The sequence below is a fragment of the Chanodichthys erythropterus genome, chromosome 22 (genome assembly GCF_024489055.1).
Source record: "Chanodichthys erythropterus isolate Z2021 chromosome 22, ASM2448905v1, whole genome shotgun sequence".
NCBI lineage: Eukaryota > Metazoa > Chordata > Actinopteri > Cypriniformes > Xenocyprididae > Chanodichthys > Chanodichthys erythropterus.
The window spans coordinates 32,077,120-32,091,612 of NC_090242.1; the positions used below are offsets into that span (position 1 = coordinate 32,077,120).

Below are 14,493 nucleotides of genomic sequence, written 5' to 3' on the forward strand. Positions count from 1 at the left end.
CAGAAAAAGACAGAAAGCTCCACCGAATCCACTTTGATCATGGACAAACAGACTCTTTGTAAAGGCTGAGAGTGATGTTCATCAGTAAGGCCATTGATATAAGTCTCTTCCACAAACAGGGTTGAGATGGTTTGATCCGTGTGTGTAAACAGGAGTATCCCACCCATAATTAATGCACAGTCAGGAGGTCACATGCAGACGCACAAATGCAGCCTGTATGGACACGGCCGAGCCTTCCTGCTGCTACAGCACTTGGAGGTGCATCTTTTGACTCGAGCCAGTAAGGAATCACCAAGACATTCTCCAGCTGTAGAAGCTCTATGGATGGGCACTTGCGTGGCTGGCATTAAATGGAGCTGCCAGTGTGGAATAATCCAGAATGATCCTGAAGTTATCCACTGGCACTCTGCCTACATTCCCATTGCTTAACAGGGATTACTGCTCAATACCCAGCAACAGGTCGGCATGCACCTCACACGCTCACAGAGTCCACAAACACTGATATGAAGAGAAGTACAGATGCAAACACACACATTCACATACACTCCAGTCCCAACACCAGATGGATGTTCTAAGATCTGCTATCTGAAGATACAGAACCAGCTTAATTGACTATAGATCAACTTTTGTTAGAGCCTTCACTAACACAAAATATCAGTGTATGGTTCCAGATTATACTATATGGTGCTTTTATGTAGGTGTATTCATTTTTTGACACGATTTATGGCAATGATGTTGTATATAAATATGGAAACCAATCAGTACCGTGATATATATAAAAACAGCGTGGTATAACCACCTGATACCATCACATTAAGGTGACAAAAAGAGTGGAAACTCGTAGTTAATTAACAAATAATCAATTAATGAAGATAAAGGACAGACAACAACAAGCCCCAATGGCGTCATCTAGCGGCCAGTAGAGGGACGTGCAGAGTCTCTCCTCACAATCAAATCCATAATTAGTGCTGGAGATGGGATTTATATTGAAAACAAGGCACAGTCTCTTCACAGATTCCATTGAAGCAAAAATAATTAAATCTGTATAGTTGTACGAACACATTTTTATACAATATAATAAAATACAGAGCGTTTATACGTTACCTGAACACCCACCTGTGGAAACTGGCGCTTGACTCCTCAAATATGAGATGTATTTATCAAAACTTCTTGTGTAAAAACATTAAAAATGTAATTTTATCAAAATTAGAAACAAGCTGATTTACGTATCAAACTACGCGTCGTCCATTGTCGCACGTCCTTTACACGGCTGTCATGTTATCCATAGTTTCTGCCACTAGTTACCACTACTTTAAAATGTGAATATATAATTATGAAATAAAAATATATATTATATTATTATATTATATTATGGTCATTTTTGTAGGCGTTTATTTCTCATTCGCATTCTGTGCAAAACGTTATGCAAATGAGCCCAGGCGCATTTTTCCCGCCCCTCGGTCACGTGACGCAAACATTGGAGCAAGATGGCGGCGCCTATACAGAGTCTGCTGAATGAAATCTGTGCATCAGAAGATCCTATCGAGGAGCTCAAGACCCTCCGGACGGCTGTTTTTTCGACGCCCGTGAGCGGTTTGAGGCAGGCGGTGTCTGGAGCTCGACTGGAGATCATATTCGGCCTTTTAAACACAAATGACAAGTGAGTGTTGATACTGCTGAGTCAACAGGCACAATAATACTACAGTCTGCACACTGATACTTGTATTAAGGAACAGATTTCAGCCGTTTTAAGTAAAATTTTCACATTATTTTAATCCCACAAAATGTGGAGCAATTTACTCTAAATCTACATTTGTTGAAATAAAATGTATCTAATCCATATATTGTTGCACACAGATTCAACCACTTTGTTTTGCATAAAAACACCAAACTGTGATAATCGAAAGCCCCTTTTTTTTGTACTTTTGAAATAAGTTGCAAAAAGGAAAAGGGTGGAAAATGTCATGTAAAACTAAATTCGGACTGTTTTGGTTGCAGAGAGCAGATCGAGGTGTGTGTGGAAATCCTGAGTCGTTTTCTGCAGGCTTTAGAGCCCATCCAGCTGGCTCAGAACTACAAGACGGCGCTCCAGAGTGGATTGAGCCATCCTGATGACTCCGTCAAAGTGCTCACCCTCACACAGGTCAGTGGTACAGGTGTGCAATAGTTCCCACTCACTTTTTCAGCTGCCTTTTCCCATTCATTTTTTTCCCCATAGGTATTTTTAAATGAGCAATGAACCAAACTAACCAGCTACAATGTGAATAACAACATTACGACTTTGATTTAAAGCAAAAAAAGTGTTTGAAAATCAGACAGATATACAAAGGTACAAGCAGTGTTGTGTAAGTTACTCTAAAAAAGTAATTAGTTACTAGCTACTAATTACATCTTTAACAGTGTAATTAGATTACAGTACTAATTACTCTCTCTAAAAAGTATTGGATTGCTTATTACTACTATCTAAATCCCATATCAACTTTGATAAGTTGAACAATACAAGGATAGACATGAAACTGCACTTTGATTCTTTCAAATAAACAATATACAGTTGCATAAATTATTCTTGAACTGGACAAAGTCTGTAAAGGGAGAAGGTTACATTAAAAACACATAAAATGTTAAATCCATGTAGAATTGTTCTAAAGTCTATACAGTATTTAATGCAATTACATCAGAAGTAACTGTAACTGAAAAAATAAGAGAAATTCCTTACTTAAAGCAATTAAGTAACAGTAATTAGATTACTACTTAGTAATTAATTGCACCCAACACTTGGTACAAGACTTCATACTTAACGGCTTTAAAGCATTGCAAATGGCATGATCTGATTAAAAATGATGAAGAAATACAAAACTACTGATTTAAAGTTGGTGATTATATATGTGTATAAACTATATATTTTATGTTTATTGCTAAATATGCATATATACACTACCATTCAAAAGTTTGGAAACATTACTATTTTTAATGTTTTTGAAAAAAGTCTCTTCTACTCATCAAGCCTGCATTTATTTGATCAAAAATACAGAAAAAAATGTAATATTATAAAATATTATTACAATTTAAAATAATGGTTTTCAATTATAATATACTTTAAAATATAATTTATGTTTGTGATGCAAAGTTGAATTTTCAGCATCATTAATTGCCACATGATCCTTCAGAAATCATTCTAATATGCTGATTTATGACAAATGTTGTGCTGCTTAATTTGTTTTTTCATAACGTGATACTTTTTTTTAGGATTCTATGATGAATAAAAAGTTTAAAAAGAGCAGCGTTTATTTAAATTAAATCTTTTGTAACAATATGCACTACTGTTCAAAAGTTTGGGGTCAGTATTTTTTTCTTTCCTTCTTTCTTTTTTGTAAGAAATGAATACTTTTTTCAGCACGGATGTGTTAAATTGATAAAAAGTGATTGTAAGGATTTATATTGTTAGAAAATATTACTATTATTATTATACTATTATACTATTATTATACTATTATTTACTATTACTATATTTTTAAATGCTGTTCTTTTTGACCATTTATTCATCAATGAATCCTGAAAAAGTATCGCAGTTTCCAAAGAAATATTAAGCGACACAACTGTTTCCAACTTTGATAATAACTGAGCATCAAATCATCATATTAGAATGATTTCTGAAGGATTATGTGACACCAAAGACCCGAGTAATGGTTGATGAAAATTCAGCTTTGCATTACAGAAAAAACTAATATTTTAAAGTATATTAAAACCATTATTTTAAATTGTGTTTCTGTATTTTTGCTCAAATAAATGCAGGCTTGATGAGCATAAGAGACTTCTTTCAAAAATATTAAAAATAGTAATGTTTCCAAACTTTTGAATGGTAGTGTAGTGTAATGTGCAGTGCTTCATGGGACTGGGCAGAGCTAAAGAGCTCTTTTGCCATGTTTTGCTTGTGGTGACTCTGATTTGTGGAATTTTCTGTACAGCATCATGGGTAATGTAGTTTTTCACTATGAGTGATTATTTTAAAGCTAAGTTAAAAATAATGCAGACTGACAGTTATTGTTAAAAATCAATTTCCCTATGGAGAAAATGAAGGGTGTTTTTTTACTTCCGGTGGAGATTTGTCTGCGAAAAATGAATGGGATTTTTAGTGTTGCACTCTATAGAAGTATACTCTAAATATGGCTGTGTCTGTGTCCACAGATCGGCCGTGTGGCTGCTCACGCTGATGGAGTGACCCAGATGCTGAACAGCACAGAAATCCTGTGTGATGTGATTCAGTGCATCAGCGTTGAACGTATAGCTGTGGCCAAAGAGGTACAGAGACCCACACTGCAATGCAACAACACTATTTTCCTGCATGACTTATGTTGAAGCGAGTTTTTGTCCTTTTATTTGTTTTTTGTCAGGCGATAGCTGCCCTTAGTAAACTCAGCAACACGAAGGCGGGGCTTGATGCTTTGTTCCGCTCTGATTTGCTGAACAAGCTCAAGGATGTGATGCTCACCAATGACATCATCAGATACAGAGTTTATGAGGTGCGTGATAATCGACGGATGAAAGGAGTGAATTTCATCAGAGATTTGATCTTAATTGTGTGTGTGTGTATGTCCAGTTGATAGTGGAGGTGTCCTCGGTGTCTCCAGTGTCTCTGGGTTACTGCGCCAACAGCAGTTTAATCTCACAGCTGCTGGAAGAATTGACCGGAGATGATATTTTGGTCAGGTAATGATCTCTCACACACACAATACAATATAATATAAGACACATTTATTCCTGCAGAGGTAAACTTTCTCGCCTCTCTTTCCAGAGCAACTGCTATAGAGATGGTGACCAGTCTGGCTCAGAGTCAGCATGGCCGTCAGTATCTGGCACAGCAGGGCATCATGGATAAAATCTCCAACATGATAATCGCCGCAGAATCCGACGCCTTCTCAAGCCTTTACCTTCCAGGTGTGTGTATGAATGTGATTTTTTTTATTCAGACAGCCGTGAAAAACCTGAGGGAATATGAGGGAAATTTCCAGGTCTAGAAATCTTCAGAAGCTATGGAAAAGTCATGAATTGTTGAATATAAATTCAGATTGCTGAAAATGTAACAATGATTTTATTTATTTATTTATTTGTTTGTTTATAAATCCTTATACTGTAATCATTGGAAATGTCGTGGAAAATGATCAGTATAAATTGTTTATATTCAAATTGCTGAAATGTTGTTGTTATTATTATTATTATTATTATTATTAATATTGTTTTAGTTGTTGCTGTTATTAATCTTTTGTATTTTTAGATCCTTAGTTCCAGTAAAAAATGTTGAATATAAATGTTATAAAACCTAAAAAATGTCAATATTATTATTATTATATTTTAAATAATATTATATTTTTATTATAAATTGTAATATTATATTTTTGGACCTATGTAATTTTTTAAAATGCTGAAAATGTAAGAAGAATATTACATTTTCAGCATTTTAAATATAGACAATTTATTAAACAATATTAAACAATTATGATAATCAATTTACATAACTTTTACAATAATATAATGATTTATAACTTATAATAATAATTATTTAGCTATTTTAATATAAACTATTTATATTCATACATTTATATTCAACAATTTTCATGACATTTTCAATGATTTCTGCACAAGGATTTTAAGTTTAATCATTGAAAATGTATTAATAATAACGTTATAATAATAAAACAAAGTAAATATTCTTTTTTTATGTTTTATTATTATCATTATTGTTGTTGTTGTTATTTTAGGGCTGGTGAAGTTCTTTGGCAGTCTGGCGATCGTGGATAGCCCTCAGCAGGTCTGCGAGAAGTACCCAGTATTCCTTGAGGTGGTCTTCTCCATGGCGATGAACCTTGACCCCACACTGACTCCTGTTGCCCTGGATACGCTCGGAGTGCTTGGCGGTACCGTGGAGGGTAAACAGGTCCTGCATAAAACAGGTAACTGTTTGTGAACACACACAGAATAGGCCATTCAGAGCGAGTCATGTTTGTTTCAGAGCTGCTTTCAATAGTTCAGTAAAGTTACAATAGTTACAACACACAATAGCTGTGTCCCAGTTCAGAGATCTTTCGAAGGACACGAACTTCAAAGGCGGTATTAAGATGCACTTTGGTCAATCGGATCTCAAGTGGATGATGCTAAATACAGGTGTAAACTGGTCTAAAATGTTTTGAGCTTGTCCACTTTCGACCACTTCCAGAGGTAGTCGAAAACGCACTTGACCGGATTGCTTTCAAAGTATAAACGCTCGTGGTTGAATGTGTTCAAACAGCCACAAAAGACCACCTATTTACCATCTACTGACTTAATGAGTAAACGTTATGGGAAGCGCGCTAGCCAGATGGGATTTAAACTTTGTCAGCTGAAGACCCAAGTTTGGTTTGAATATGAAAAACCGCATAGACCCTCCCCTCGAAGAAATCAGGACAGAAGTGGTTGAAAGTGGACAAAAGAGACGGATTATAACACCAGGTGGAAACAGGAATGTGTCTCCCTCATCTAAATGTGATTTGATCGAACAAAATGCATCTTAATACCAGCTGGAAACAGATCCTACTCTCATACGTAAGCAAAAGAGACATTAACTCTCAAATATTCTTAAAAGAATCAGAATAAAATCAAACCGAATCAGTGTCTGCTAAATGCATAAATGTAAATGAACCAAATCTAAATCTTACTGAATTGAATCTGCATTGATACCTTGACTTTTTTGACACTTTTGAAATATTTCTAACTCTGCTGTCTATCACAGGTGAGAAGTTCACGTCGGTGTTGAAGAGAATCAGTAAAGCGGCCTCTGATGGAGCCACTGAACTCAGAGTCCGATGTTTGGAGGCTCTGGCGCAGCTGCTCACTTTACCTGTAAGTGTGTGTGGGTGGATCTTCAAATGTTCCTTTGAAGCTTTTTGGTCTGAAATATTTGTGGTTTGTGTAGGCGGAGCAGCAAACGGACGACCTGTTACTGTTGACCGAGTCGTGGTTTAACTGTCTGAGCTCTCAGCCCATGGCGATGTTCCGGAACATAAGCACGCAGCCCTTCCCAGAGCTCCACTGTAGCGCACTACGAATCTTCACTGTAAGAGACACAGAAGTTGTGTTCCAATTGTCGCACTATACACTGCGTAATCAACTGTATAGTGTATACATTTTAAAATGTTATTTTGTCATTCATCATCTGACTCTGATGCCCCTCCCCCTCCGCTACATCATTAAAGCCGTGACAGTTGAGTGCATGAAGTGTCCAACATTCCACACTTACTTAATTTCTTTGGTTAATTAAAGTGCATCATCTGGGTTTTTAAAGGTGCCCTAGAATCAAAAATTGAATTTACCTTGGCATAGTTGAATAACAAGAGTTCAGTACATGGAAATGACATACAGTGAGTCTCAAACTCCATTGTTTCCTCCTCCTTATATAAATCTCATTTGTTTAAAAGACCTCCGAAGAACAGGCGAATCTCAACATAACACCGACTGTTATGCAACAGTCGGGATCATAAATATGTACGCCCCCAATATTTGCATATGCAAGCCCATGATCGAGGCATTAGACAAGGGCAGCCAGTATTAACGTCTGGATCTGTGCACAGCTGAATCATCAGACTAGGTAAGCAAGCAAGGACAATAGCGAAAAATGGCAGATGGAGCAATAATAACTGACATGATCCAGGATATCATGATATTTTTAGTGATATTTGTGAATTGTCTTTCTAAATGTTTCGTTAGCATGTTGCTAATGTACTGTTAAATGTGGTTAAAGTTACCATCGTTTCTTACTGTATTCACGGAGACAAGAGCCGTCGCTATTTTCATTTTTAAACACTTGCAGTCTGTATAATTCATAAACACAACTTCATTCTTTATAAATATCTCTAACAGTGTAATGTTAGCTTTAGCCACAGAGCATAGCCTCAAACACAAAATCAAACGTAACCATCTCAATAAATACTTTACTCACAAAAAATACAGCATGCATGACGAACATCTTGTAAAGATCCATTTGAGGGTTATATTAGCTGTGTGAACTTTTTTTATGCACTATATGTAGAGTCGAGAGCTCAGGGGCAGGGAGCACGAGATTTAAAGGGGCCGCAGCCTGAATCGGTGCATAGTTAATGATGCCCCAAAATAGGCAGTTAAAAAAGTTTATTAAAAAAAATCTATGGGGTATTTTGAGCTGAAACTTCACAGACACATTCAGGGGACACCTTAGACTTATATTACATCTTGTGAAAGAACGTTCTAGGGCACCTTTAAGTGAACTTTTTATTTTTTTTTTTTACCATTTTTAGTGTGAATACACAACTTGCACTATTTATACTAGAAAATGGCATAGAATAATGCATAAATTGGGAATTGGGATGATGTAGAGTGTGCTGCACAGACCAATCAGTGATTGACTTGAAGCACTGCATGCTGGTTTAAAAATTTCCATTGACGCCACATCATTGTGGTGTATGCCATCAAACAGGGTCCATCAAAAAGTCTTAAATTCAGTTTTTATCAAATTTAAGATCATAAAAAGTTCTTAAAGGGCACCTATAATGCCCCTTTTCACAAAATGTAATATAAGTCTCTGGTATCTCCAGAATGTGTCTGAAGTTTCAGCTCAAAATCCCCCACAGATCATTTATTAGAGCTTGTCAAATTTGCCCCTATTTGGGTGTGAGCAAAAACACACCATTTTGTGTGTCCCTTTAAATGCAAATGAGCTGCTGCTCCCCGCCCCCTTTCCAGAAGAGGGCGGAGCATTAAAAGCTCACGCTTCGGTTGCTCAACAACAACAAAGCTGAAATCATAATCATAATCAAGGACCCCTTTAAATATCTAATAAAATCTAATAAAAGGTATAATAAAAGTCTTAACTAGGGTGGGCAATTTCGGAGAGGCTAGCAATAGCAAACTAGCTTTGAGAGCTCTCCAAAGCCATGCCTGCTCCAAAACACATGAACGCACACAGCCAGAGAGTCTGCAAAGCGTCACAAGAGATGGCATTTCATTACCTCATGTCTCGATTGTAACATTACAATAAAAATGAACGTAAACAACTTAAAGAGCACTGACAGCTGCATTTGTGTATGTATGGTGATCTCTTAAAATGCAAGCTTAAGTTGTTTTCTCCACTGTTTTGTGTTCAGGCCATTGGCTGTCAGCCGTGGGGTCAGCAGCTGATGATGGACACTCCTGGATTCCTGGAGTGGGTGATGGATCGCTCAGTGGGGACGGGAAAAGAAGCCAAGGATTGTAAGTTTGAGCTGGTGGGGGCGTTGTTGAGCTCCTCAAGCGCTCAGGAGATCTTTGGAGCACACAATTACTTAAAGCTAAAAACCTACCTGAACGAAGGACCCTATTACATCAATGCTGTGTCTTCAGTCACCACAGAGGGAGCCGACTGAAAGAGACGCACACATTTTTCTAATGTCAAAGGTTTGTTTTTTCTATTGAGAGAAGATTAAATGTGACCAAAAGCTCTTTAAGCTGCTTCTTCTCGAGCAGTTTGAGTTTATAGCACTTAACACAAACACACACACAGCTGTTCAACTGTTTATACTTCCAGATGTTGAATTTGGTTTGGTTTGTATCTTGTTGTGCCAATAAAAATTACATTTGAGTGGTTTATTGCTGGTGTTTTGTTCATATATATACACACTAGCTTTGTATACTATTATTGAGCAAGGATGCATTAAATGAAGTGAAAGTAAAACCATTTTGAATGTTACAAAAGATTAATAAGAAAAGTTTCTTGAGAAGCAAATCAACATATTAGAATGATTTCTGAAGGATCATGTGACACTGAAGACTGGAGTAATGATGCTGAAAATTCAGCTTTGATCACAGGAATAAATAAAATTTTTAAACATGTTCAAACAGAAAATGGGTATTTAAAATTGTAATAATATTACTGTATTTTTTATCAAATGAATGTAACCTTGTTGAGCAGAAAAGACTTCTTTCAAAAACATAAAAAAAAAATCTAAATTGAAGCAGTGTATTCAGGGTTGAGTTTTACTGAACAAACCTTGTTGCACACACATGCACAGCCTCACAGAGGTAAATGTAGAAAATAATACCATTAAAAATACAAACAAAAAAGTATTCCTTCACACATCCATAAAATCATACAAACTCTTTAGAGGCACATTGGTGACATGTACAGGGAAGTGGCACTCTGGAAGATGGGAGAGAGACTGGGATGTTCCATTTCAAATGTTTCCAAAGTTTTACCAATGATTTGAGAAGAGCTGAGGGTGAATCTCAAGCAGACTGGGTGATCATGAAAACAAAATCCTGCTATTTTCTATAACAATCTGAGCAATGCATATGGTCCGAATGCAGAGTGTATTTGATTGGCCAGTTAAAAGTGAAGGTGTAAATACAGTTACTCCTTCAACACTCCTTCATTCACCTGCTTAAACTGTTCCTGAGACAACAATAAAAAAATCAGCTGCCATTAAGTGGGAAAAAATATCAAACCAAATATCAGTATTACCTGACACACACTATCTCAAAAGGATATTTCACCCAAAAATGAAAATTCTGTCATCATTTACTTCCCCTCAAGTAGTTCCAAACCTGTATGAATTTTTTTGTTCTGCTGTACACAAAGGATGATATTTGGAAGAATGTGTGTAACCAAGCAGATCTCGCCCCCCATTGACTACCATAGTAGGAAAAATAAATACTATGCTAGTAAATGGGGGTGAGATCTGCTTGGTTACACACATTCTTCAAAATATCATCCTTTGTGTACAGCAGAACAAAAAAATTCATACAGGTTTGGAACTACTTGAGGGGAAGTAAATGATGGAGGATTGTTGATATGAGAATTTCTTGTAATGAATAATCACTACTAATACTGATTTAATCATTGACTGGTTGATTAAATGTCACTCAATACTTTGGATATATCACACGCTTTATCCTCCCGTCTGCTTTGTTCTTGTCCAGCCATTTCCCACAAATGAATATCGTCGTCACACCATTGGCCGTGTTTGTAATCTCTATCCTGCTCAGAAGCCAACCAGGACTGATTCCGGAGTTATCGTGTTCCACACACACTCGGAGCAGGTCGCCCATGTCCAGCAGTTCTAGAATAAACCGGTTTGTCTGGCCACGCTCAAACAGGTTCCGGAATTTCTGGCAGAGCTGCCTCCGGCCGGAGTCGCCATTGGAGCCGAAGATGGTGATGAAGACGTTGGCGTCGGTGCCCGCACCCTTCTCGTCACCTGTGATAACGATGGCCTCGTATTTTACAGGTACGAGGCTTTGGGCCTTGCTGGTGAAGCTCTCAATGAATTTGCTGCACTCGAATGTCTGGAACTCATCTCGTTTTGAGGAAAGAGGGATGGCGGCGTCACATCGGAAGATATACCTGAGTGAAAATGGACAGGATGGGGATGGTAAAGAGCATGCATTTACAAGCCAATAACTGTAAATGCTTATAACTAAGTCCTGAGGTTTAAATCATAATTTAACACTAATCTTAAAATTAGTGGTCACTCACTTATTGCCTAGCTCCTTCTCTGTGACAACAACCTCCTCCACCCACCAGGAGGCTTCAACTTTGACCTTCTTGCCGTCTTTCGGGTTGTGTCCCAGACAGATACTAGCAATGTCTCCCAACTCCTTGGAGGAGAACTCAAAGCGGTCCGTACAGCCTCTGAAATCACACATAAAAAATAATAGCAACTGAGCAACATGTGTGCAAGAAAGAATCATGGGTAATTTGAACAAAATAAAAATTTAAAGCATTTAAAGGGATTTAAAAGAAGAAAGAAAAACAATTTTGTAATTTGAGCTGGGGAAGGTGGAGGGTTTTGAAAGCATGCTACAGCTGCTACAGAAAATGCTGACCAAGTATTGAGCAGTGAGCTCATTGGCTACTGATACAGCAGGGACCAGTCAGCTGTGCCCTATAGAGAATGATGTGATTGCAAGCAGACTGAGTTAAGGACCTATCAGCCTGTGCTATCTAGAGTTTCATGACACAACTTTGTATTTCAAATATTTGGAAATAATATAAAAAAAATGCAAACATTCACTCTTAATCAAATTTATAATTTGCTAAAGAATTAAAAATTGATTTTACCTTGGCATAGTTAAATAACAAGAGTTCAGTACATGGAAATGACATACACTGAGTTTCAAACTCCATTGTTTCCTCCTTCTTATATAAATCTCATTTGTTTAAAAGACCTCCGAAGAACAGGCGAATCTCAACATAACACAGACTGTTACGTAACAGTCGGGATCATTAATATGTATGACCCCAATATTTGCATATGCCAGCCCATGTTCAAGGCATTACACAAGGGCAGCCAGTATTAACGTCTGGATCTGTGCACAGCTGAATCATCAGACTAGGTAAGCAAGCAAGAACAATAGTGAAAAATGGCAGATGGAGCAATAATAACTGACATGATCCATGATATCATGATATTTTTAGTGATATTTGTGAATTGTCTTTCTAAATGTTTCGTTAGCATGTTGCTAATGTACTGTTAAATGTGGTTAAAGTTACCATCGTTTATTACTGTATTCACGGAGACAAGACTGTTGTTATTTTCATTTTTAAACACTTGCAGTCTGTATAATTCATAAACACAACTTCATTCTTTATAAATCTCTTCAACAGTTTAGCATTAGCCGTTAGCCACGGAGCACTATCAAACTCATTCAGAATAAGCATAAAATTGTTACACAACAATAAAATTCATTGTCTTTTTATTAAAAAGTAAAATCTCCCTCCAATACAAAAATCTTACTTAAAGGTGCTCTAAGCGATGTCATGCGTTTTTAGGCCAAAACATTTTTTGTCACATACAGCAAACATCTCACTATTCGCTAGCTGCCTGTCCCCTGAACACACTGTAAAAAAACATGGTCTCTGTAGTCGCCACAAGCTCCAAAAACGGCAACAAAAACAAACTGATGCAGCCTGGACCACGAAACATAATAAAAATGCTCCAGCCAATTCGCAAGCTACTTCCATTTTAAATGTGTGTTCATGACTGTTTCAGGAAGCACGGAGGGGAGGGGGGGGAGGGGGAGGAGGAGGAGGAAGAGGGAGGGTCTAGCTAGCCTCTGTTTTGTTTGAGAACACTTCGAACATCAACAGGAAGTTATTCCACCCAGGATCACTTAGAGCACCTTTAATGTGAATACTTAAAGGTGCCCTAGAACCAGTTTTTACAAGATGTAATATAAGTCTAAGGTGTCCCCTGAATGTGTCTGTGAAGTTTCAGCTCAAAATACCCCATAGATTTTTTTAAATTAATTTTTTTAACTGCCTATTTTGGGGCATCATTAACTATGCACCGATTCAGGCTGCGGCCCCTTTAAATCACGCGCTCAGATGATTCAGCTGTGCACAGATCCAGACGTTAATACTGGTTGCCCTTGTGTAATGCTTTGAACATGAGCTGACATATGCAAATATTGGGGGCGTACATATTAATGATCCCGACTGTTACGTAACAGTCGATGTTATGTTGAGATTCACCTGTTCTTCGGAGGTCTTTTAAACAAATGAGATTTATATAAGAAGGAGGAAACAATGGAGTATGAGACTCACTGTATGTCATTTCCATGTACTGAACTCTTGTTATTCAACTATGCCGAGGTAAATTTAATTTTTGATTCTAGGGCACCTTAAACATCATCTGAACATAACATGTCATTCTTATTTTAACCATTACATTCCAGAAGGCAGTAATATAAAATCATCAAAAAAGCAAACATAGTGGCTAAACGGCGCAACAAGCTTATAATCACACAAAGAGAATAGCTTATAATTACAGAGCTGTAGTTTTAACAGCCATCCCCATATATATCACTACTCTTTCCCTGTCTGTAACTGGAATCATCCCCACCAATATTCTGTTTATTCTGATTTTGTAATTCTGACCTTTGTGTGGTAAATTTTCATCCCTTTCACCTCTCAATCACTACTTGTTCTTGTATATAAGATACAAAAATAAACAATTAATAAAAAAATCCCAAAGTGGTGATTTGGGGCCCCCTAGAGTCCTGGTGGGCATATATTCCTGGCATAAAGTACTTTTCACCCCCTGTGTACACCTACCGTAAAAAACGCTTCTTCTTAGTCGAGTTCTCCAACACAAACTCTTTGGAACGTCCCTTCTTCCCTTCTAGAACAATCCAGGCGTTCTCTTTGGTTTCAGCATCATCTGTATCTGCTGTCGTGACCAGAATCTCATATTCTGTATGAGACAGAAGGCAAAACACATGGTGGAGTTTGGGGTTGGTAAGAAAATCAAAAATACAGTAAAAACAGTAATAGTGTGAAATATTACTACAATTTAAAATAACTTTTTAATTTTTTTTTTAATAATAATGAAATAATGTATTTTGACTTATGTCATCAAGTCCATTTATTTCCCTGTTTACTATCTAGTAAATGTCACATTATGGAAGTAAAACTGAAATGGGCCAGTTGATCAAAACTGTTCAAACTGAATT

The 14,493-nt window shown here is 37.1% G+C and overlaps 2 protein-coding genes across 3 annotated transcripts in view; one reads left to right on the plus strand and one right to left on the minus strand.

The window, feature by feature from the left end:
- Window positions 1-1,487: 1,487 nt before the first annotated feature.
- On the plus strand, window positions 1,488-9,617 carry psmd5 (proteasome 26S subunit, non-ATPase 5). 2 transcript variants are annotated; one of them, XM_067376370.1, is made up of 10 exons: window positions 1,488-1,660; window positions 1,999-2,143; window positions 4,186-4,299; window positions 4,392-4,520; window positions 4,598-4,707; window positions 4,793-4,935; window positions 5,757-5,948; window positions 6,764-6,873; window positions 6,947-7,087; window positions 9,150-9,617. In XM_067376370.1, exons 1-10 carry the CDS (start codon window positions 1,488-1,490, stop codon window positions 9,405-9,407), a joined length of 1,515 nt encoding a protein of 504 aa, XP_067232471.1. In that variant the 3' UTR covers window positions 9,408-9,617. The 2 variants fall into 2 exon arrangements, with proteins under 2 accessions (XP_067232471.1, XP_067232472.1); XM_067376371.1 differs by lacking the exon at window positions 6,947-7,087.
- Window positions 9,618-10,902: 1,285 nt separating this feature from the next.
- The window catches only part of LOC137012301 (lipoxygenase homology domain-containing protein 1-like), a 43,393-nt gene continuing 39,802 nt past the window's right edge, over window positions 10,903-14,493 (minus strand). Inside the window, exons 41-43 of the mRNA XM_067375426.1 lie at window positions 14,096-14,234; window positions 11,516-11,671; window positions 10,903-11,383 (exon numbers count right to left, since the gene is read on the minus strand). Coding sequence (XP_067231527.1) covers window positions 10,903-11,383; window positions 11,516-11,671; window positions 14,096-14,234 — 776 coding nt within the window. The remainder of the gene's footprint in view (window positions 11,384-11,515; window positions 11,672-14,095; window positions 14,235-14,493) is intronic.

Coding starts and splice junctions, on each gene's coding strand:
- psmd5 (XM_067376370.1), top strand. CDS start 1,488: ATGGCGGCGCCTATACAGAGTCTGCTGAATGAAATCTGTGCATCAGAA. Junction 1,661..1,998: donor CTTTTAAACACAAATGACAA/GTGAGTGTTGAT, acceptor TTTTGGTTGCAG/AGAGCAGATCGAGGTGTGTG. Junction 4,708..4,792: donor GGAGATGATATTTTGGTCAG/GTAATGATCTCT, acceptor CTCTCTTTCCAG/AGCAACTGCTATAGAGATGG.